This window comes from Phyllobates terribilis, unplaced genomic scaffold (assembly GCF_046119375.1).
Source record: "Phyllobates terribilis strain yellow unplaced genomic scaffold, ASM4611937v1 Scaffold_11__3_contigs__length_659146591, whole genome shotgun sequence".
NCBI lineage: Eukaryota > Metazoa > Chordata > Amphibia > Anura > Dendrobatidae > Phyllobates > Phyllobates terribilis.
In genome coordinates, this window is record NW_027362771.1 from 622,304,548 (window position 1) to 622,328,468 (window position 23,921).

Below are 23,921 nucleotides of genomic sequence, written 5' to 3' on the forward strand. Positions count from 1 at the left end.
TTTGGGTGCAGGTGGAGGACCGAGAGGAGGTTGAGGAGGCAGAAGTAGTGGAGGAACTTCGAGATAAAGAGGATTGACGCACAACTCGTGGGGACGGCAAGACTTGGACAGCAGCCCCTTGTCCTGCTGTCACCACAGTTACCCAGTGCCCAGTCAGTGACATGTAACGCCCCTGTCCATGCCTAATTGTCCAAGTGTCGGTGGTGAAATGCACCCTGTCACACACAGAGTTTCTCAGAGAAGCGGTGATGTTGTGTGCGACATGCTGGTGGAGCACAGGCACACCTTTCTTTGAGAAGTAGTGCCGACTGGGCATCTGGTACTGGGGCACTGCGACGGACATAAGGTCTCAACAATCCTCTGTGTCCACCAGGCGGAAAGGCAGCATTTCTGTAGCCAAGAGCTTGCAGATGGTGAAATTCAACCTCTTAGCTTTCTCATGGCTATGAGGAAATGGTCTTTTACTTGTCCACATCTGAGGGACCGAGGGCTGGCTGTTGTGCTTAGACGGAGTTGAGAAGGGTGTCCCCGGCAAACTGCCGGTCTGTGAGGAAGATACAGGTGGACATGTTATGTTGCCTTGATCCAAAGGTGGTGCTCTTGATGTCGGAGAGCGCTCAACACCAGCTGGTGCTTCCAAATCCAAAGAACATGATGACCTGCCAATCACGCTGGCTGTTGCGGGTAAAGAGGTGGCAGGTCTGCGTCCCAAAACAGGTGTGTCTGCTGTCCCCCCAGTCACAGAGGATGAAGAGTCCGTGGATGCACAAGATGGGGCAGACAGTGGTTGGCCCGGCCCTGTGCCGCATTGTAGCACAGTGAGCTTCCCACTGCAACTTAAGCTTCATATCCATGTGACGGTTCAAGCACGAAGTATTCAAACTATGGATTTTTTGGCCTCTACTTAGCATTTGGTCACAAATGTTACAGATAACACGAGCTGGGTCATCCTTTTCGATCTGAAAAAATACCCAGGCTATGCAAGGCTTAGCACCCATGCGACCTGAAGAGCCACCACGACTTGTGGTCAGAGGCAGAGTTGTGTTTGAGGGTGCAGTTGTTGACGTGCTTCCAGTACTACATCTCTGTCCAGGAAGGCGCAACCTGACCTCGTCGTCACTAGCATCCTCTTCCACCTCCTCTGCTGACCTCATCGATTGGCTGACTGTGGGTTGACAGTAAGTGGGATCTGCAACCTCGTCATCCTCACACTGTGTGTTCTCACACCCGTCGTCCTCAGAGCCAACCTCTCCCTGCCCTGACAAAAAACTCAAGTTGTCGCTCCAATCAGGTATTTGAGTCTGATCATCGTCTTCCTCATTGTCTCCACCAACAGGAGTTACAGTTTGGGAACGAGGGTCTACATTATGGTCATAACCTTCTGCGTCTGGTCCTGGATCTGACTCATAAAGATTCTGGGAATCAGTGCAGATCATTTCCTCGTCTGGATTCACAGAAGCTCTGGAGCCGACTTCTGATTCCCAGGCTGTAGTATGAGTAAACAGCTCTGCAGACTCAAACATCTGTTCTACCCCATACTCAGACAGGCAGCTGGAGACTTGGGGGTTGTGAGGAAGCAAGTGCGATTGGGGTGACACCTCTGAGGACTGGAGTATTTTTGATGTTGAAGGTGAGGTGGAGGAGAGCCCACTTAAAGGAGCACTTGATATCCGTTGAGGTACCTGCTGTTTTTGTGCCTCATCTGGAATTTGTAGCGATTGGCGTGGCCATAAGAAAGGGATCGTATCACATTGTCCGCTAAAAGAAGTAGACATCTTAGTTTGGCTGGAAGATGGTCTTTCTTCTGCAGATGTTACTGTTGCTTTAACACCTACCCCACGGACACAACCTTTTTTTCCCTTCCCAACACGCCTATTCCCCTTTCCACCAACAGCAGGCCTTTTTCCACTCATTTTGGTGGTTAGCTAATTGACAACTCTGGAGTTGTTTGCACAAAAAACGATGGATGGGAACCGAGCAGAACTGAGTGGCCAAACTGTGGTATTAGCCCAAAAGGATTAGCTGGGTTAGATGCAGTAAAACAATTTTATTACATACACAGCTGGTGGAGCTTAGTATAGATGGACTAATAGAAGGAGTCCCACACACTGCTACAAGCCCAAAATTATTTTCCGAGCTAGATGCAGATAAAAATTATTTGTAATTTGCAAGCTGGAGGAGTTTAGTATAGATGGACTAAGAATAAGTCCCACACACTGCTACAAGCCCAAAATTATTTTCCGAGCTAGGTGCAGATAAAAATTATTTGTAATTTGCAAGCTGGAGGAGCTTAGTATAGATGGACTAAGAATAAGTGCCACACACTGCTACAAGCCCAAAATTATTTTCCGAGCTAGATGCAGATAAAAATTATTACTAATTTTCAAGCTGGTGGAGCTTAGTATAGATGGCCTAATAGAATGAGTACCACACACTGCTTCTATGCCCAAAATTATTTTCCAGGCAAGATGCAGCTAAAAATTATTAGTAATTTGAAAGCTGGTGGAGCTTAGTATAGATGGCCTAATAGAATGAGTACCACACACTTCTAATATGCCCAAAATTATTTTCCAGGCAAGATGCAGCTAAAAATTATTATTAAATTCAAAGCTGGTGGAGCTTGGTATAGATGGCCTAATACAACGAGTATCACACACTACTACTATGCCCAAAATTATTTTCCAGGTAAGATGCAGCTAAAAATTATTATTAATTTCAAAACTTGTGGAGCTTGGTATAGATGGCCTAATACAATGAGTACCACACACTGCTACTATGCCCAAAATTATTTTCCGAGCTAGATGCAGATCAAAATTATTTGTAATTTGCAAGCTGGAGGAGCTTAGTATAGATGGACTAAGAATAAGTCCCACATACTGCTACAAGCCCCAAATTATTTTCCGAGCTAGATGCAGATAAAAATTATTACTAATTTGCAAGCTGGTAGAGCTTAGTATTGATGGCCTAATAGAATGATGCTATGCCCAAAAGGTTTTACTTGGCTAGGTGCAGTAAAAAAAATTGTATTCTATACACAGGTGGTGTAGCTTGCAACACAGATACGCTACTCCACTGACTAACACATACTGCAAGAGGCCAAAAAGGATTTGCTTAGCTAGATTTAGCCAAATGCTGTGAAAAACACTTGCACAGTACTGGCACAGACCTGCCTGGCAAAAAGTCCTAGGAAATGCTGTAAAATAGTCCTCAAAAGGACTGCAATGACAATTAGTCCCTACTCCCAACCTATCTATTTCAGAGCACAGACCTGCCTGATAAAAGTCGTAGGAATTGCTGTAACCTAGTCCTCAAAAGGATTGCAATCACAACTATTCCCTACTCCCAAGCTATCTGTAGATTGCAGAGAAAATTGGCTTGAAATTAACACTGAGAGTATAGCGCACACAGCAACAGCAGTGCCATCTAACATGCAGCTGCATCAGTGAGAAAATGGTGGCGACAGGGAAAATGGCAGGGTCTTATAGGGCAAGGACATGTGACATACACAGCCAATGACACATGCCATTGCTTGTGTGAAAAAAAAGCACTTTGCTCCATGTGTGCTGCTGATAGGCTGACAAATTGCACCTCCCCACTGTAAATGCGGGAAAGAGAAAAAAAATGGAGATATTCATTATTTCTGCAGAGATCCATCCCCTGCCCCCCCCCCGCCCCGCTGTACACTCAAACTGCGTATTAACATTGATTATCAGCATTACTGTGAAAAAATCCAGTTATGATTTTGGTGCACGAACAGTTATCGAACATAACTTCGAACAGCCGGATTTGTTCACCGAACGGCTCGAACACCGCTCAAAACAGCTCAATTTTGAGATTGGTGAACAGTTTGAGTCGAACAACGCTCATCTCTAATAGAGACCCAATCAGGAGTCTCCAAATTTCCAAAAATTAGTGTCAGACACCACCGAAGTGTCATCAGTTTCTGTAGAGTAGAATTAGTATAATTAGGACCGACACCTCTTCTACTACCGACCAACCCAGCAGATGGAGACCCAATCAGAAGTCTCCACATTTCCACAAATTAGTGGCAGACACAAGCGAAGTAGCATTAATTTCAGTAGAGTAGAAATAGTATAATTAGGACTGACACCTCTTCCACTACAGCCAACCCAGCAGATGGAGACCCAATCAGGAGTCTCTACATTTCCAGAAATTAGTGGCAGACACCAGAAAAGTGGCATCAATTTCAATAGAGAATAAATAAAATATTTAGGACCGACACATCTTCCACTACAGCCAACCAAGCAGATGGGGACCCAACCAGTCTTCACATTTCCAAAAATTAGCATTAACATCTGCAGCAGCTGCAACAGCAGGCACAGAAGCCACGCTGAAGATATCACAGACTGCAATTACGCGAGATCAATGCAGCACACTAAAAACTAGAACAGTACAGTTTGTGTTTGGGGTGCAAAAGTACTTGGATATCCATGACTTGTTCATCTTGATGAAAGTTAGGCAATCTACACTTTCAGGGGACAGCCAGATGCGCTTTTCTGTCTGGATACTACCAGCAGCACTGAAGATAGGTTCTGAGAGAACGCTGGCTGCCGGGTATGATTAAACCTCCATGGTGTTGACTCGCCCAGGGGGGATATAGGGGGGCTTACTCGGTACCCGGGCCTTGACCTTCTGTGGGATGTCACGGCAGTCAGCTCTCGGGGCCCTACCCTGTGGTCACTCTTTAAAAGGGGTTTTGTAAACAGTTTTGTCTCATGACGCCATCTGTAGTTTCCGGCAATGAGTACCGGCGCTGCTGCAGACCTCCGGGGGTGATGGCATGGCAGCTGGGATGCTTCTGCTCCCCACAGGCAAAGCGGGCCCCCGGGGCAGTGTTGATGAAAAGGATGCAGATGATATTGCTGGGCGCTGCAGTGCAGGCGCGGTAGCGTGGTAGAAAAAACTGACGGAGACAGTGAAGTGCAGTCGTCTGAGTTTACTCACAGTTCTTTTAGGTTCCTTGGATACACTGTCCAGGTGTCAGCCTCCCGCGTCACACTGCATTTGCCAGACAGGGGTCCAGCACTCTCTCAAGTATTTCAGAAGCACTTAACGGAACCCCGTTTCTTTATGTTCCTTCCTTGACCGACTTCCCGCACTGGGTCTTCTCCCTCCTGCCCTGCACTCCTCCACAAAAAATAGGGTACTCTGAGATCCCTCCGGGCAACCTGGAGTTTCCGGACCTACTTGGTGCCCTTCACGGCGACTTGGGTGAGGTTGTGGCAACTGCACCATGGAAGTGCAGAAGCCTCCGGTTTTCCAGCCGAGACCTGGAGTAACACGGCTGGTCCAGGGACCGGTTCCCTTCCTGCAGCCTGATCCCTCTGACACTTGGCAGATTCGGGCATACGGGTGCCAGTCTGCACTCACCGTAACCCCTGGGATCCCTTCTGTTACCGGAGCCTTCCTCCCTGACTCCCCTCTCATTCCTGGGCCTCTCTTACTAGGCCCCAATACGGAGCAGAGCTCCTGAAGATACTCTGCTCCTCAGACTGCACCTCTCCTCTCCTCTCTTTCTGAATCCACACCTACCCAAGATGGCTTCTCTTTTTATATCTATTCTCAAAGTGCTCCTCTGTTCTACGTCCTCCACCGACACCCACTACTGGTTCCCCCTGACTTTGGTTCCCCCCACTCCAGCCAGGGACAGGACAGCAAAACAAGTGCATAAGGCCCTTCCAGCAGGCCTGGAGTAGTGTAGTGTTGAGTGCAGGTGTTGGGGTCCCGGGGCAATACTCCATCCTTACCTGAAAGAAGGAGATGCTACACCTCTGGGTGAGGTGCAGTACCTCTGTGGCGACTGAACCCTCAGGGGCGCCACAGTGTGACAGGCGAGCTCAGGCCACTCATCCGTTTTTGAAGACCAAAATGTAAAATAGTTCAAACCATCCATGATGGTATTGATATTGAGCTCTAGATACTCCAGCACCATCCTCTCCAGTCGTTCACCACGTTACAGACGTGTACTCTGTTGTGCTGGTGCACAAGCTGGTGAAAAAAGATGTGTGAAATGACTAACAGAAATTGCTTCTGCCACTAACAGTGCTGCTGTGGCTGCTAATGTTTTGGCATTGATGAATCAACATGCCAGAGGTTGAAATTCTAGACTCGCGATGCAAACTTTGTGCCTCACTGCTGTCTCGGGGAAAACCTCTCTTAAGGTTGTGTAAAAGCTTGTTTCGATACTCCAGCATTCGCGGGTTCCTTTCCAGGGCAGGAAACATCTGGCAAAATTTACTTTAATAACATAGATCTAACAGAGTGAAAACCTAGTAGTCAGCACTATTTTGATTCCTAACTATACGAGGATCATGCCGCAGATAGTGCAGCATGAAGGCACTCATATGTTGGGCTCTTCCATGAGGTCCAAGCCTATGCTGGGTGACACTGATGTTTGTTTCCTCTGTCCCCTCCGACCAATAATGAAAAACAGAGGGGATGATTATCCTCTTCATCTCCTAACTGTTGCTCACCCAAAAGCTCTTCCTCCTCCATTTGTTCCTCGGCTCTAGCACCTTCATTAACAGTTTGTCTGGTATCATCAACCCCCCTCGACTTGGCAACTGGTACTGGGGGACTGCAATGGCCATCAGCTTTTGGAAACCGTCTGTATCTACCAGGCGGAAAGGCAGCCAACATATTGGATATGGAGGAGTTCAACCTCTTAGCTTTGTTATGTGTAGGAGGAAACAATATTTTATGTGACCACAACTGTGAGACCGAGGTCTGGCTGCAGTGCTGCGAGAGGGCGGAGTATGGTGAACAGGACAAATTGCTGGACCATAAGTAAGATGCAGGCGGAGATCTTACGGCATGTCGGCTTCCGTTACAGCAAACGGACTCTCACTCAGCGTGACTGGAGGTTCTGTGGTCGGAGACCTGCGTGAGAACACTTGGCATGGTGATGGAGGAGGAAGAAGCAGCAGATGCGGTTGGTGGGGCAGCCAATGGTTGGTGAGGCCTGTTGGTCCAACTTTTATCACAGTGAGATTGCCAGAGTAATGCATGTTGATTGTGCATGTGACGGTACATGCAAGTAGTATTCAAATTATATTGCACTTTTTCCCCCTACTGAGATTTTTGTTGCAAAGTTGGCAGATAACATAAGTTGGCTCATCCTTTGCGGTGTCAAAAAGGGCCCAGGCTAGGCAACCCTTGCCGCCCCTGCGAGCTGCAGACCCGCGAACAAGCACACCACAACTTTATCAATGCATTGTAACATCTCCGCCTGCATCAAACTCGTGGTCCAGCAGTTTGTCTATTTCACCATACTCCGCCCTCTCTCAGCACTGCAGCCAATCCTCGGTCCCACAGTTGTGGTCACGTAAAAGATTGTTTCCTCCTACACATGAAAAAGGTTAGAGGTTGAACTCCTCCATCTCCAATCTGCCTTTCCGCCTGGTGGATACAGACGGTCTCCGAAATCTGATGGCCAACGCAGTTCCCCAGTATCAGCTGCCCAGTCACCTTTACTTCTCTAAGAAAGCTGAGCCTGCACTACACCAGCATGTTGCACACAACATCACCCGTTCCTTTACTAAATCTATGTCTGTCTGCCAGGGTAAATTTCACCACAGACACCTGGATGAGTAAGCATGGTCAGGGGTGTTACATCTCACTGACTGGGCACTGGGTGACTCTGGTAGCTGTGGGGGCGGGTGAGGAAGAGGCTGATCCACAAGGTTTGGAATTCCCAAGGCTTGCGGGACAAACCTCTGTATTTAACACTTCCTACATTGTTCTGCCTCCTCACCTCCTCTAGGGTCTCCACCTGCACCCTCTGCCTTAATGAGACATGCGTTCCAGCAGTGCAGAACGAATCCCCACCACCTCCGAACTGCGCAGCCAGGGCTCACTGCAATCAGGCAGCGTTAAAATGAACATACCTTGGAGATCGCAGTCATACAGCTGAAGAGTTGTGGACAGCTCTCCAGGCCGAGTTTGAGCAATGGCTGTCTCTGCTGAACCTGGAGCCAGGGAAGACCTTGTGCGATAATGGTGTAAACCTGGTGAAGGCCCAGCGCCGAGTAAAGCTCACACATGTGCCTTGCATGGCTCACGTCCTTAACCTGGTGGTACAGCAATTTCTCCGCCACTATCCCGGCCTGGATGTGCTGCTGCAGAAAACACAGAAGCTGTGTGCTCACTTTCGCCATTCGCACCCCTCAGGTCATCGACTTGCATCGATAAAGAGCTCTTTGTCCCTGCCAGTTAATCGGTTGATATGCCATGTGCCAACACGGTGGAATGCGACAGATCTCTCCATCCTCTGTGCTATTGACCTCACTCTGCATGTCACCTTGCCAGGTTCCGTCAGTGACATCATCATCCACCATCTCGACTTCCACTTCCGCACCCTGGTCCTCCTTCTTACTTGCTGACTTTACAACATCAATTGTTGGCAATTACGTCTCATCATCCTCCACCTCTTGTGACAGTAATTGCAGTTTCACACCGTTGCTTTCTTGTGAACGTGGCTGCTCAAATATTTGGGCATCACTACCTGCAATCTCTTCATGTCCCACTTGAAACCTGCAGGGCAAGAGGCCAAAATCTATAAGTGGAAATGTGAACAGCTCTTCGGAGTGTCCAAGTGTGGGATCATTGGTCTCCAGGCACTATGCAAAGTGGGAGGAAGGAGGATCAGAGTGAGGATTATGTGGCTCAAACTCACGACTACTGAGACTTGACCATGTGGAAGTCAGGGTGGTGCTGGCAAACTGTCTGGAAGCATTATCTGCTATTCAACCAACAACCTTTTCACACTGGTCTGGCTTCAAGAGTGGTGTTCCGCGCCCCTCTACAAAGTGGAACAGGAAGCTCGGTCGACATGATATGGGTGTTTGTTGTGCTCCGGCAGCAGTCACAGTTTCGCCTTTCACCATCAGCATCACGTCCCTATACCTTACCACGCGCCTTGCCCATTTTAAAATTACACATGATATTTCGCTACTTCAAACAATTTTCAGGATTATTATAGCATGAAAAATTTGCCACCTCAGATGGACTTGTTACACTGCAGTAGCAATATAGAGATGCTATTAGTAACCAACCAAGTCTGGATATATGTTTTCAATGCACACCTGGCGCAGTTTAAATGGGGTATAATATTCCGCTGCTTTAAAAACTTTGCAGGATTATTATCGCAGTAAAATTCGCCCACCTCAGATGGACTTTTTACACTGCAGTAGCACTATGAAGCAATGCTATTGGTTACCAGCCAACTCTGGATATATGTTTTCAATGCACAACTGTCACAGTTTAAATGGCATATGAATTTTGAAGCTCAGAAAACTTTACAGTATTTGTATAGCAGAAAATTTAGCACACCTCAGATAAACCTTTTTCACTGCTTGCACTATATAGCGATGCTATTCCAATCAACCAAGTCTGGCTTTATGCTTTTAATGCACAACTTGAGCACTATAAATGGCGTATAACTTCTCTTTTCATAATTTTCAGGATTAAGAGCACAAAGAATATTAGTAGAACTGAGAAGGGCTATTGATATGAGTTTCAGCAGCAGAAAGTGCTACGTATCCGGGTGGTGGAACCTCTGTGCTGTGGTGTAAGGAGGGACCAGAGGGGCTTGACTAAGTACCTACTCGGCCAGACCAAGGTCGCACGGCGGCTCAATCGACTCCGTGAACCAGGGAGGGACCGAGCAGGGGGACCAGATGCCACTCTGGGACCGACCTTGAATGAGAGTAGGTGACTCCCATGGGTCAGATGTCAGGAACTGACCGGTACAGCGGATGAGCATGGCAGGCAGGCTGAAGGGTGGTCCGGGTATACAAGCAGGCTGATTCGGCTGATAGCCAGACGGGTGTTCCGGGTAGGCAGGCTGGCGAGCACAACGGGTAGCTGGCAGGTGCTTCCAGGTAAGCAGGCTGGCGGGCACGGCAGGTAACAGACAGGTGCTTCCAGATAAGCAGGCTGGCGGGCATGGCAGGTAACAGGCAGGTGCTTCCAGGTAAGCAGGCAAGCAGAGCCCATAGACAGACTGGAGGACTGGACTGTAGACAGACTGTCGGGCTGGATAGTAGTCAGACTGGTGGGCTGGACTGAATATCAGACTGGCGGACAGGACTGACTTGCAGAGGGACCTGAGGGCTGAAGCAACAGTAAGAAACACAGAGCCACAATCTTGCTCGGGCACCTCCATATTGGAGGAGGTGCTTTAAATAGGGAAAGTCCTCCGGCCATTGGCTGGGGACTTTTTAGGACGGCATGCCTGGCCCCTTCAAGAGGGAGGGAGCACGCGCACGCTCTCTAAGCACAGTGCCCGGGAAGCTACGTGCACCAGCAGCAGCAGGGAGGCCGGAAGACGCCGGACCAGGAGCGCGACGGTAAGGGGGACGGCGTCTCTGCCTGGCAGGGGGCAGAGACACCGATGCTACAGAAAGGATGTACAATGAACCCTACCCTGTCCTAAACTCTGCCTCTGGCACAATCTCTCCCTACTACTGGTAAAGGCAGTATCAATATTGATTAGAATTAGCCCTAAGAAGGGCTGTTGTGGAAGTTGAAAAAATATAAATGTGGTTGAATCCCTGCCTATACTCAGCTAAAAATTCTCTCCCTCGTTCAACAGCAGCTCTCCCTACTCTGCTTGTTTCCAGGGTACAATGTGACAAGCATAGGGTTCCGGGTCTTATATAGACACGATGACGCTGTACAGCCATCCAATCACAGTAATGCAACTACCAACATGGCTACAGCATTACAGTAACTGGGAGGCAATCCCCGCATGTTTATTGGCTGTCTAAAAAGCGCCAAACATACGAGTGGTGAGCTTTAAAAAAATACTCGCCAAACAATGAGAATCCCGAGCACAGTGACGCTCGGCTGAGTAACGAGCAGTGAGGAGCACACTCACTCATCACTAATAAATAAGTAAAAAAAGTGAGAGAATAAAATTGTAATATAGGAGATTTACAAATGGGGCGTATGGTGCAACAGAAGGAGAAGTGTTACAACCATTAAATAAAGATCCATTAGCACAAGGATCTTTATTCCCAGCAGTGAAGTCCACCTCACCGTGTCTGTTCAAGATGAAAAAAGTGTCAGAAACCAGCAGAGTAAAGCAGAAACTTGGCAGGGTAACTTTATGCCCTAAACAGTAGATGCATGTGACCATTACATTGTGGTATCCAGGCTCGGACTGGCCCACAGCGGAACAGGAGAATATTCCAGTAGGCCGCTCCTGTGAAGGACTGCTAAGGAGTAGTGCTATTACACTTGATTCACAATTTGCAGAAAAAAAGGGTAATCTAATCATTCAGTAAACAAGTTTATCTAAATTAACATTACATAGAAGCAAGAGTAAATTTGCGTACTAGAGTCAGGTTATTTTTGCATATAGCTGAACATTGGGCCCCAAGAATTAATGTTACTGTTAGGCCTTTGCCAACCCAGTGAGACAATGGTGGTCTTATTTTGGGAGTAATGTTTTGCTGCATATTATGTAGACATTATGGGGATGTATTATGGACTGTATGTTGAACTATTATCCTAGTACTATAAAGTTTTATGTGGGATGTAGTGATGAGTAGTGATGAGCGAGCACTAAAATGCTCGGGTACTCGTTGCTCGGGTCGAGCAAATTGGAATACTCAGGTGTTCGACCCGAGCAACTAGCCAAATGTAAGTTTATGGGTAACTCCAGCTTTTTTCAGGCGGCTCCCCCCGGCGGTCTGCCGAGGGCCTAAAAATTGCCAAAATCGATGGGAACAGTGCTCTAAATGACATGGGAACAGCATGGGGAAGACCCCTGGAAGCATCTCTGACTCCCAGATCACTGCTGTCAGCAACGTGGTCAGAGTATTACGCTACTTTTATGGACTCACAATAAAACATACAAAAACAAAACCAAAATGGATTTTCCTGGGAAATATGTTAAGGAACATCCTTTTGGGGGTAATGACTTGTATATAAGGCAAAATAAATAACCAAAAACAAAAATACTCCTCCACAACTTGGGCTATGTTCACACGTAGCGTTTTTGATGCATTTTGCACTTTTGAATTGCTTTCAACCAAGACAAATGCATTCATCAGGAAATGTAATTTTAACATTTTACAACCTTATCTGGCCATGTGGTGTGTGACACATCATCAGACACATGCATACAGTGCTGAAAAGTCATGGGTAGAGATGAGCGTTGTTCTACTCGAACTGTTCGCCAATCTCAAATTCGAGCTGTTTTGGGCGGTGTTCGAGCCGGTTGGCGAACACGAGCAATTTGAGAAAAATTCGGCTGTTCGAGGTTATGTTCGATAACTGTTCGTGCACCAAAATCATAACTGGATTTTTTCTCAGTAATGATGAAAATTAATGTTAATACGCAGTTTGAGTGTACAGCGGGGCGGGGGGAGGGGCAGGGGATGGATCTCTGCAGGAACAATGAAGATCTCCATTTTTTTTTCTCTTTCCCGCATTTGCAGTGGGGAGGTGCAATCTGTCAGCCTATCAGCAGCGCACACACGGAGCGAAGTGCTTTTTTTCACACAAGCAAGGGCATGTGTGATTGGCAGTGTATGTCACATGTCCTTGCCCTATAAGACCAAGCCATTTTCCCCGTCGCCACCATTTTCTCACTGCTGCAGCTGCGTGTTAGACGGCACCGCTGTTGCTGTGTGCGCTATACCTTGTTAATTTCAAGCCAATTTTCGCACAAATATACAGATAGCTTGGGAGTAGGGAATAGTTGTGATTGCAGTCCTTTTAAGGACTAGGTTACAGCATTTCCTACGACTTTTATCAGGCAGGTCTGTGCTCTTAAATAGATAGATTGTGGGAGTAAAGACTAATTGTAATTGGAGTCCTTTTCAGGACTAGGTTACATCAGTTCCTATCAGTTTTTGCCAGGCAGGTCTGTGCCAGTGCTGTGCAAGTTTTTTTCACAGCATTTGGCTGAATCTAGCAAAGCTAATCCTTTTTGGCCTATTGCAGAGTGTGTTAGTCAGTGGAGTAGCCTATCTGTGTTGCAAGATATACCACCTGTGTATAGAATACCAATTTTTTTACTGCACCTAGTGAAGTAAAATCTTTTGGGCATAGCATCATTCTATTAGTCCATCTATACTGACCTCCATCAGGTTGCAAACTGAATATAATTTTTTTCTGCATCTAGCTCTGAAAAAATATTTGGGCTTCTAGCAGTGTGTGGGACTTGGTCTATTAGTCCATCTATACTGACCTCCATCAGGTTGCAAATTAAAAAGAATTTTTTTCTTCATTTAGCTCTGAAAAAATATTTGGGCTTCTAGCAGTGTGTGGGACTTGTTCTATTAGTCCTTCTATACTGACCTCCAGCAGGTTGCAAATTGAATATAATTTTTTTCTGCATCTAGCTCTGAAAAAATATTTGGGCTTCTAGCGGTGTGTGGGACTTGGTCTATTAGTCCATCTATACTGACCTCCATCAGGTTGCAAATTAAAAATAATTTTTTTCTGCATCTAGCTCTGAAAAAATATTTGGGCTTCTAGCAGCGTGTGGGACTTGTTCTATTAGTCCATCTATACTGACCTCCATCAGGTTGCAAATTAAAAATAATTCTTTTCTGCATCTAGCTCTGAAAAAATATTTGGGCTTCTAGCAGTGTGTGGGACTTGGTCTATTAGTCCATCTATACTGACCTCCATCAGGTTGCAAATTAAAAATAATTGTTTTCTTCATTTATCTCTGAAAAAATATTTGGGCTTCTAGCAGCGAGTGGGACTTGTTCTATTAGTCCATCTATACTGACCTCCATCAGGTTGCAAATTAAAAATAATTTTTTTCTGCATCTAGCTCTGAAAAAATATTTGGGCTTCTAGCAGTGTGTGGGACTTGGTCTATTAGTCCATCTATACTGACCTCCATCAGGTTGCAAATTGAATAAAAAAAATTTCTGCATCTAGCTCTGAAAAAATATTTGGGCTTCTAGCGGTGTGTGGGACTTGGTCTATTAGTCCATCTATACTGACCTCCATCAGGTTGCAAATTAAAAATATTTTTTTTCTGCATCTAGCTCTGAAAAAATATTTGGGCTTCTAGCAGTGTGTGGGACTTGGTCTATTAGTCCATCTATACTGACCTCCATCAGGTTGCAAATTAAAAATAATTTTTTTCTTCATTTATCTCTGAAAAAATATTTGGGCTTCTAGCAGCGTGTGGGACTTGTTCTATTAGTCCATCTATACTGACCTCCATCAGTTTGCAAATTAAAAATAATTTTTTTCTGCATCTAGCTCTGAAAAAATATTTGGGCTTCTAGCGGTGTGTGGGACTTGGTCTATTAGTCCATCTATACTGACCTCCATCAGGTTGCAAATTAAAAATAATTTTTTTCTGCATCTAGCTCTGAAAAAATATTTGGGCTTCTAGCAGTGTGTGGGACTTGGTCTATTAGTCCATCTATACTGACCTCCATCAGGTTGCAAATTGAATAAAAAAAATTTCTGCATCTAGCTCTGAAAAAATATTTGGGCTTCTAGCGGTGTGTGGGACTTGGTCTATTAGTCCATCTATACTGACCTCCATCAGGTTGCAAATTAAAAATAATTTTTTTCTGCATCTAACCCAGCCAATAGTTTTGGCCTAATACCACAGTTTGGCCACTCAGCTCTGCTCGGTTACCATCCATTGTTTTTTTGTGCAAACAACTCCAGAGTTGTGAATTAGTTAACCACCAAAATGAGTGGAAAAAGGCCTGCTGCTGGTGGAAAGGGGAATAGGCGTGTTGGGAAGGGGAAAAAAGGTTGTGTCCGTGGGGTAGGTGCAGAAGAAAGACCATCTTCCAGCCAAACTAAAATGTCTACTTCTTTTAGCGGACAATGTGATAAGATCCCTTTCTTACGGCCACGCCAATCGCTACAAATTCCAGATGAGGCACAAAAACAGCAGGTGCTTCAACGGATATCAAGTGCTCCTTTAAGTGGGCTCTCCTCCACATCAACTTCAACATCACAAATACTCCAGTCCTCAAAGGTGTCACCCAAATCGCACTTCCTTCCTCACAGCTCCCAAATCTCCAGCTGCCCGTCTGAGTATGAGGTAGAACAGATGGTTGAGTCTGCAGAGCTGTTTACTCATACTATAGCCTGGGAATCAGAGGTCGACTCCAGCGCTTCTGTGAATCCAGACGAGGAAATGATCTGCACTGATGCCCAGAATCTTTATGAGTCGGATCCAGGACCAGACGCAGAAGGTTCTGACCATAATGTAGACCCTCATTCCCAAACTGTAACTCCTGTTGGTGGAGACAATGAGGAAGACGATGATAAGACTCAAATACCTGATTGGAGCGACAACTTTAGTTTTTTGTCAGGGCAGGAACAGGTTGGCTCTGAGGACGACGGGTGTGATAACGCACAGGGTGATGATGATGAGGTCGGAGATCCCACTTACTGTCAACCCACAGTCAGCCAAGAGATGAGGTCAGCAGAGGAGGTGGAGGAAGATGCTAGTGACGACGAGGTCAGGTTGCGCCTTCCTGGACAGAGACGTAGTACTGGAAGCACGTCAACAACTGCATCCTCAAACACAACTCTGCCTCTCACCACAAGTCGTGGTGGCTCTTCAGGTCGCATGGGTGCTAAGCCTTGCATAGCCTGGGCATTTTTTCAGATCGATAAAGATGACCCAACTCATGTTATCTGTAACATTTGTCAGCAAAAGCTAAGTAGAGGCCAAAAAATACATAGTTTGAGTACTTCATGCATGAACCGGCACATGGACATGAAGCATAAGTTGCAGTGGGAAGCTCAGTGTGCTACAATGCGGTCTAGCCGGCCGGGCCAACCACCGTCTGCCATATCTTGTGCATCCGCGGCCTCTTCATCCTCTGTGACTGGGGGGACAGCAGTCACACCTGTTTTGGGGCGCAGACCTGCCACCTCTTTACCCGCAACAGCCAGCGTGATTGGCAGGTCATCATTTTCTTTGGAGGTGGTAACACCAGCTGGTCTTGAGCGCTGTCCGACATCGATAGCACCACCTTTGGATCAAGGCAACCTAACATGTCCGCCTGCATCTTCCTCACAGACCGGCAGTTTGCCGGGGACACCCTTATCAACCCCGTCTAAGCACAATAGCCAGCCCTCGGTCCCTCAGATGTGGACAAGTAAAAGACCATTTACTCCTAGCCATGAGAAAGCTAAGAGGTTGAATTTCACCATCTGCAAGCTCTTGGCTACAGAAATGCTGCCTTTCCGCCTGGTGGACACAGAGGATTTTCGAGACCTTATGTCCGTCGCAGTGCCCCAGTACCAGATGCCCAGTCGGCACTACTTCTCAAAGAAAGGTGTGCCTGCGCTCCACCAGCATGTCGCACACAACATCACCGCTTCTTTGAGAAACTCTGTGTGTGACAGGGTGCATTTCACCACAGACACTTGGACGAGTAGGCATGGACAGGGGCGTTACATGTCGCTGACTGGGCACTGGGTAACTATGGTGACAGCAGGACAAGGGGCTGCTGTCCAAGTCTTGCCGTCCCCACGAGTTGTGCGTCAATCCTCTTTATGTCATTTTTCCTCCACTGCTTCTGCCTCCTCAACCTCCTCTCAGTCTTCCACCTGCACCCAAAGGCTGTCTGGTCATGCCACAAGCTTTCTAACTACGCAGAAGGGATCCTGCACACCTCCTTACTATGCTGGCAGTAGGGCTCAACGTCATCAGGCGGTTTTTACATTGAAATGTCTGGGAAATGTGAGTCACACAGCTGAGGAGTTGTGGTCAGCTCTGGAGAACCAATTTCATGAATGGTTGTCTCCACTGGACCTGAAACCAGGGAAGGCCGTGTGCGACAATGCTGCAAACCTGGGTGCGGCCCTTCGCCGGGGCAATGTCACACACGTGCCTTGTATGGCTCACGTGTTGAACCTGGTTATCCAGCAATTTTTAGCCCACTATCCCAGACTAGATGGCCTTCTGCAGAGGGCACGGTCGCTGTGTGCTCACTTCCGCCGTTCGCATCCCGCAGCTCAGCGACTTACATCTCTACAGAATTCGTTGGGCCTGCCACTTCACCGGCTAAAATGCGATGTGCCTACCCGGTGGAATTCAACTCTGCACATGTTGCAGCGACTGTGGCAGCACCGACAAGCCCTGGTGCAATACGTTCTGACGCATGGTAGCAGCCAAACTAGTGAGGAAGGTGCAGGAGCCCAGGAAGAAGTGGAGGACGAACTGATGGAAGACTCATCAGATGAGGGAGACCTTGATCACATTTCTGTTGTGCGAGGTTGGGGGGAGAGGACAGAGGAAGGAAGCATGATTGCTACCTCGCCACCAACACAACAGGGACTTGGTGCTCCTGGATGCGCAACACACATGAGTGCCTTCTTGCTGCACTACCTGCAACATGACCCTCGAATTGTGAGAATTAGAAATAATCCTGACTACTGGGTTGCCACACTGTTAGATCCCCGGTACAAAAGTAAATTTGCAGAAATTATTCCTGCCATAGAAAGGGATGCACGCATGCAGGAGTATCAGCAGAGACTGTTGCAGAATCTTACATGTGCTTTTCCACAAAATACCAGTGGTGCACGTAGTGAATCTCACAGTTCCAACTTGCCAACCGTGGGACCGTCAAGTGTTCAGCACTCAAACCGTAACAGAACCACAGTATCTGCTGGTAACATCAATTTTGCGGAATCATTTCACCACTTTTTTAGCCCATCCTTTGCAAGGCCACAGGAGACAAGAAGTCTGACACATAGTCAACGCCTAGAGACGATGGTACAGGAGTATCTCCAAGTAAACATTGAAGCCACGACTGTGTCACTGGACCCTTGCTCTTTTTGGGCTTCCAATCTGGATAAATGGCCGGAGCTAGCCACTTACGCCTTGGAGATCTTGTCATGCCCCGCAGCCAGCGTTCTGTCTGAACGTGTGTTCAGCGCTGCTGGTGGTGTGCTGACAGATAAGCGCACGCGGCTCTCCACTGATAATGTAGACAGACTCACGTTCATAAAGATGAACAAATCATGGATCCGAAACGACTTTTCTACCCCTGTGTCATCCTGGGGAGAGTAAAAGCTTGATGATTGGTTAAAATCACCCTACCAACCGTTTTAAGCTTTCAAATTACTAATCATGTTTATCTGTATCTTGACTGGAAAATAATTTGGGCTTTGTAGCAGTGTGCAGCACTGATCCTATTAGGCCATCTATAATAAGCTTCACCAGATTTAAAATTAAAAATAATTTTTAGCTGCATCTAGCCCGGAAAATAATTTTGGGGCTCCGAGATGCGCAAGACACATAAGTGCCTTCTTGCTGCACTACCTGCAGCATGACCCTCATATTGTCAGAATTCGAAGTAATCATGACTACTGGGTTGCCACACTCTTAGATCCCCCAAACTTTTCGATCAACCTTTTCATTTTAATAAAGACCAAAAAAATGGTCATTTTTGAAATTATAAGCATTAGCAGGTTGTTAGAAACTGAAATCAAACAGTTTTCAACTCAAAACTTTATTCTAGGTGATGTTACATTTTCACATAGGACCCCTTGTTCGAAAGGAGCTTCTGAACTCTCTCGTCCATTGAATTTGTCAGGTTTTGGATGGTTTCTGCTTCAATTGTTTTGCATGAGGACAGAATACCCTCCCAGAGCTGTTGCTTAGATGTGAACTGCCTCCCGCCATCATAGACACTCCTTTTAATGATGCTCCAAAGGTTCTGAATGGGGTAGAGGTCAGGGGAGCATGGGGGTCACACCATAAGTTTGTCCCCTTTTATGCCCATATCAGCCAGAGATGCAGATGTTTTATGTGCAGCATGAGATGGTGCATTATCATGCAGAAAAATGATCTTGCTGTGAAATACACGGTTCTTCTTCTTGAACCATGGCAGGAAGTGCTGTTTGAGAAAATCCACATACATTATGGAGTTCATCTTTAGCGCCTTCAGGGATCCTAAAGGGGCCGACAATCTCTCACCCCATGATTCCAGCCCAAAACATTACTCCACCTCCTCCTTGTTGGCGCTGTAGCCGTGTTTGCGTGGGGTGTCCATCAACCAGCCATCCTCCACTCCATTCATCTGGACCATCGAGCGCTGCACGGCACTCATCCGTGAAAAAAACAGTTTTGAAATCAGTCTTCATGTAATGTTTGGCCCACTGGAGCCGTTTCTGCTTGTGTGAAGTGGATAGAGGAGGTCGACAGGATGGCATATGCACAGCTGCAAACCTCTGAAGGACCCTGCATCTTGTTGTTCGGGGGACGTTGGAGGCACAAGCAGCTTCAAAAACTTGTCTGCTGCTATGACAAGGCTTTTTTGCCGCTGCTCTTTCAACCTGACGTAATTGCCTGTAGGAAAGAGTCCTCAATTTGCCCTTATCAGCACGCACACGTGTGTACTGTGAATCAGCTACATACTTCTTGATTGCCAAGACACTTCATCCTGATCATCGCACAATGTTGATTGTAGTCATGCCTTGACCTAAACACTCCACAATTTGTTGCTTCTCAGCAGCCGACACATCCTTTTTCTTTCCCATTTTGGCAGAAAATGTAGGCTGCTTAATAATGTGAGAGAGCCTTCTTAAGTAGTCTTGCCTTTCATTGGACACACCTGCCAAACTAATTAGCACAGGTGTCTGCAATTGCTTACAGTGATATAAAGAGCCCTGACACACATCACCATCAATGAGTTTAACTGACAAACAAACAAATTCTTCCCTTATCACTCCTAAACACTTTTTGCATAATAATTTGGAACGCGGTGTACATGTGCTTTTCCACAAAACACCAGTGGTTCACGTAGTGAATCTTACAGTTCTAACTTGCCAACCGTGGTCTGTATGGAATTGTTCAATAAAGGGCCCAAAATTAAGATAACATAGATGGGAGAGGTCTCTATGAATAGGAATTCCTAAGTATTTGATACCCTGTGAGGGCCAGGCAAAGGGAAAGTTGGACTGGATGGAATCCTATATGGATTTAGGGAGGGAGACATCGAGGGCCTCAGACTTCGCTGCATTGATTTTAAAATTTTACCATGTAACAAAGTGATCTATTTCAGCCATAACAGCAGGGATGGATATATGTGATTGAGTGATATATACTAGGACATCATCAGCAAATAGAGAGCACTTGTACTCGGTGCCTCCCACCTCAATCCACCTAATATTGGGGTTATGGCGAATTGATGAGAGCAGGTGCTCCGTCACTAGGATGTATAAGAGAGGGGACAGAGGACATACCTGCCTTGTCCCATTGGTGATTGTGAAAGGTGATGAAAATGTTCTGACGCACCCCCTGGGCCTTGGGACACCCGGACCCGGACCCTTTTTGGTGGATGCTGGTGGTTGTAGTCTTCGTGGCGGCGATCCGGTTCCGTGGCTCAGGGCGGTCAAACCAGTGGCGGAACTATTTATGTGGTTTTGATGTTTAAATGTCCGACTACGCCACCCGTGGATTGCGGTCAGAGTGAACCGCCGCTACAGGGCAGACCGCTAAGGCTGGTGTTGTGGGTGCAGCAGAGCGTAGCATAACTCCCCACGGGAGGAGTATAGCCTCAGGGCAGTGTATGCGGAGGATGGGGGTGATGGTGCAGGGCAGCAGCAGTAACGACACGGAGTCAGTGATGCAGTTCAGGGCCTTTACTCACAGTTCTTATTATCCAGACCACGTCTGCAGGTAACGGCTGCCCACGTCGTACTGTGCTCACCAGGTGAGGGGCTCAGACAACTCCCAGATAACTTTGGAGCGCTTCACAGGACCCCCTTTGTGTGTCCTTTGTCTGGCCTTTCTTATCAACACTTCTGTCCGGCTGCCTCGGGCCTCCTCTTGGTAAACTAGGCGCCAGTTTCCCTGACCCTATGTGGTGCCTTCCTAGCGGGTGGAGCAAGGGGCTGCGCCACATAAAATGTCAGAGCCTCCGGTTTCTAGCTGAGGGTCGTTTCCTGCCTCCACTAGTTCGGGGACCGGTCTCCCCCTTTGGCCTGACCCCTCCACGCAGGTGGATTCGGGCGTGCGGTGGCGACTCGCCCGTCCGCACGCCTGGGATCCCTTCATTCCTCGTTCCTGGAGCCTTCTCCGCTCCTCTTCCTTCCTTCTCCCTCTTGCAGGCCTGGGCCTCTGTTACTAGGCCCGCCTCCGGAGCAGAGCTCATGCAGAGCCCCTGCTCCCTGCCACTTCTGCTCAGACTTCTCTGCACTGAACTAAGATGGTGCCCACCTTTTATACTCCCTTCTCAATGCACCCAGGAACTGCTTCCTCCCTGCTCCTGCACTGCAGGGTTCCCCTTCCTCAGTGTTCCCTCCCCCAACTCCAGCCAGGGACAGGGACTGTCGTGCCCATCTCAGGGGCATATTGGTCGCCCTGCCCCACGGCAATGTGGTGTAATGCATGCAGGTGTCGGGTCCTGATCCACACTCCATCCTTATCTGAGAGTGAGATATCACACCTCTGGGTGAGGTGCAATACGTCTGTAGCAACCGAGCCCTCGGTGCTACAGTTCCATTTATCTTCAGCCTAGGTGACGTATTGTGATACAGGGCCGTGATTTTGGCTATAAAAGGGTCCCCTAGACCCCTACCCCAAGCTTTTTAAGAGAATCATATATGGCGTGCCAGGAGACTCTATGGAATGCTTTCTCAGCATCCAACGAGAGTATCTACTTACAAATTTTTAACTGCATCTAGCCCAGGAAATACTTTGTGCCTAGTAGCAGTGTCTGCTAGTCAGCGGATTATCCCGGCTGTTAAGCAAGCTACACCACCTGTAGTTTGGACACTTAATTTTTTCAAAGGAAATGCTTCGGGACCACGGGATACTTAGTGAAGAGCATCAGGAGGCACCCCAAGGCATAGGGGCTGGGACTGGCACTAGGATGCCTTGCGGTGGACAGCCGAGCTCGATCCTTATAAAAGCTTTTTAACTGCAGCAGCTTTAGTGGACGCTACTGGAGCTGGAATTACGCGGCTGCTGGCATGAGACTTGCCCTCCAATAGATCCTTGTAAATGGATTTAAAGTGTATTCATTCAAATTAGAGGGACAATTTAAATTAAAAAGCTTAGAGCTGCCTCCACCACAGGGGGGCTCTCTCGACCCACCAGCGGACAGGCACCAGTATTGGGAGAGGGGGGCTGGCCGTCAGGGTTCACCGCGGCTCTGGCACAAACCCGGCGACACGGAGGTGGCACGGGCAGGAGCGGACTGAATGTGTCGGCTTCTCACTTTTTGGATTTTAGAAGGGCATGACATGCCTATATCTGTGTCTCCCCCTCCTTTTACTCCTCCACCTCTTTTCTTTTCGCATGACTATATGTACTTGTCACTTTTCCATGTGTTAGTTGTGTCTTCTGAGCAGTTTGTCAGCTTTTGGACACCTTTGAAGGTGTTTTCTATGTGTTTCTATGTGTTTTTGTTTGCCTGCCATTGGTTTTAACGGTGTTCGAAGGTGTTCGACGAACAGTTCGACGAACAGTTCGGCGAACACACGGGTGTTCGACGAACCGAACCGAACTCGAACACTACGGGGGTGGCTCAACACTAGTCATGGGAACAGCATGGGGAAGACCCCTGAAAGCATCTCTGACTCCCAGGTCACGCCTTAAAGTGTGCCCATCATAAGTGATCCGCTGGCGCATGCGAAGATGCCTCCCGCCATGCACCTGTCGTTGCAGACTTGCAACAATCACCGACCATGTCCTTGTCCCACTGGAGGGTTCCGTTGTCCCTATCCCATTCCTTGGAATGCAAGCGCAAGTATGCAGGCAGCCACCCACCCAACCATAGGCTGCAATATTATACTGCCAAATTTTTGACAGCTGCTTGCGCTTGAAATGTGGCCTTTTAGGCCCGTGGAGGTAGAAGCTTTTCACAACCTCATGCCGGCGGTGGCCGGGTGTCCATACTTGGTCCCCAGTCACCACTATATTTCCCGGTATCGCCTCCGCCTTCCACAAGCATGGGTCCCGCAACATTACTCGTGCCCTCCCCAGTACACTTACTGGGAAGGACCGCCAAACCACAAACACGTGGACAGGTGAATGTGGCCAGGAACGGTACTGAGCCAGTCCACAACTTTTTTTGCTAAGAGTTGTATTTAGCTCGGTGAAAGGACTGGCATAGAGGGAAACTTTATGTACCCTGGTTGTCATTTCTCCCAGGAAGTTCTGTAATTGAGCTTGTTGCAGAAGCAATGGCAGCCCGTCCAACATCAACTCGCACTTGTCGGTGGTGCTTTGACAAACACACACATCTTTCTTTGCACATTTATTTTCTTGAATACAGAGTTGGACAATGGCCTGATCTGTAATGCGTTTTGAGAAATAACATGCATAAGCATGGCCGATTCACATTAAAAAAGCAGCTATAGAGTGTCCGGGAACCTTCCCTCACACTTTTTTTTAGCCAGGGCTGCTTTTTGGCAGGGTTGGATGGGCCCACCAGAGAACCGGAGACTCCTCCGGCGGGTCCAGGCTTCTCCTTCAGGAGAGTTCATAGTGCCGAGGTGAGACCATGATGATGATAGAGGCCACCATCTGCTTAGTTTTCTGTTACTTGGAATGCAAGTGCAAGTATGCAGCCAGCCAGCCACCCACCCACAGGCCGCAACACTAAACTGGCAGATTTCTGGGCAGCTCTTTGCAAATGAAATAAGGCCTATTACGCTCGTGGAGGCGGAAGCTTTTCACAACCACATGCCGGCGGCGGCCGGGTGTTCATACTCGGTCCCCAATCGCCACTATATTTCCCGTTATCGCCTCCGCCTTCCACAAGCACGGGTCCCACAACATTACTCGTGCCCTCCCCAGTGCACTTACTGGGAAGGACCACCTAACCACAAACACGTGGACAGGTGAATGTGGCCAGGGACGGTATGGAGCCAGTCCACAACTTTTTTTGCTGAGAGTTGTATTTAGCTCGGGGAAAGGACTTGCATAGAGG

At 47.6% G+C, this 23,921-nt stretch overlaps 1 protein-coding gene across 1 annotated transcript in view; it reads left to right on the forward strand.

The window, feature by feature from the left end:
• The first annotated feature begins 6,834 nt into the window (after positions 1-6,834).
• Positions 6,835-23,921, forward strand: part of LOC141167413 (extracellular calcium-sensing receptor-like) — a 113,705-nt gene continuing 96,618 nt past the window's right edge. Inside the window, exon 1 of the mRNA XM_073654819.1 lies at positions 6,835-6,904. Within this exon, the coding sequence (XP_073510920.1) occupies positions 6,835-6,904 (70 nt within the window). The remainder of the gene's footprint in view (positions 6,905-23,921) is intronic.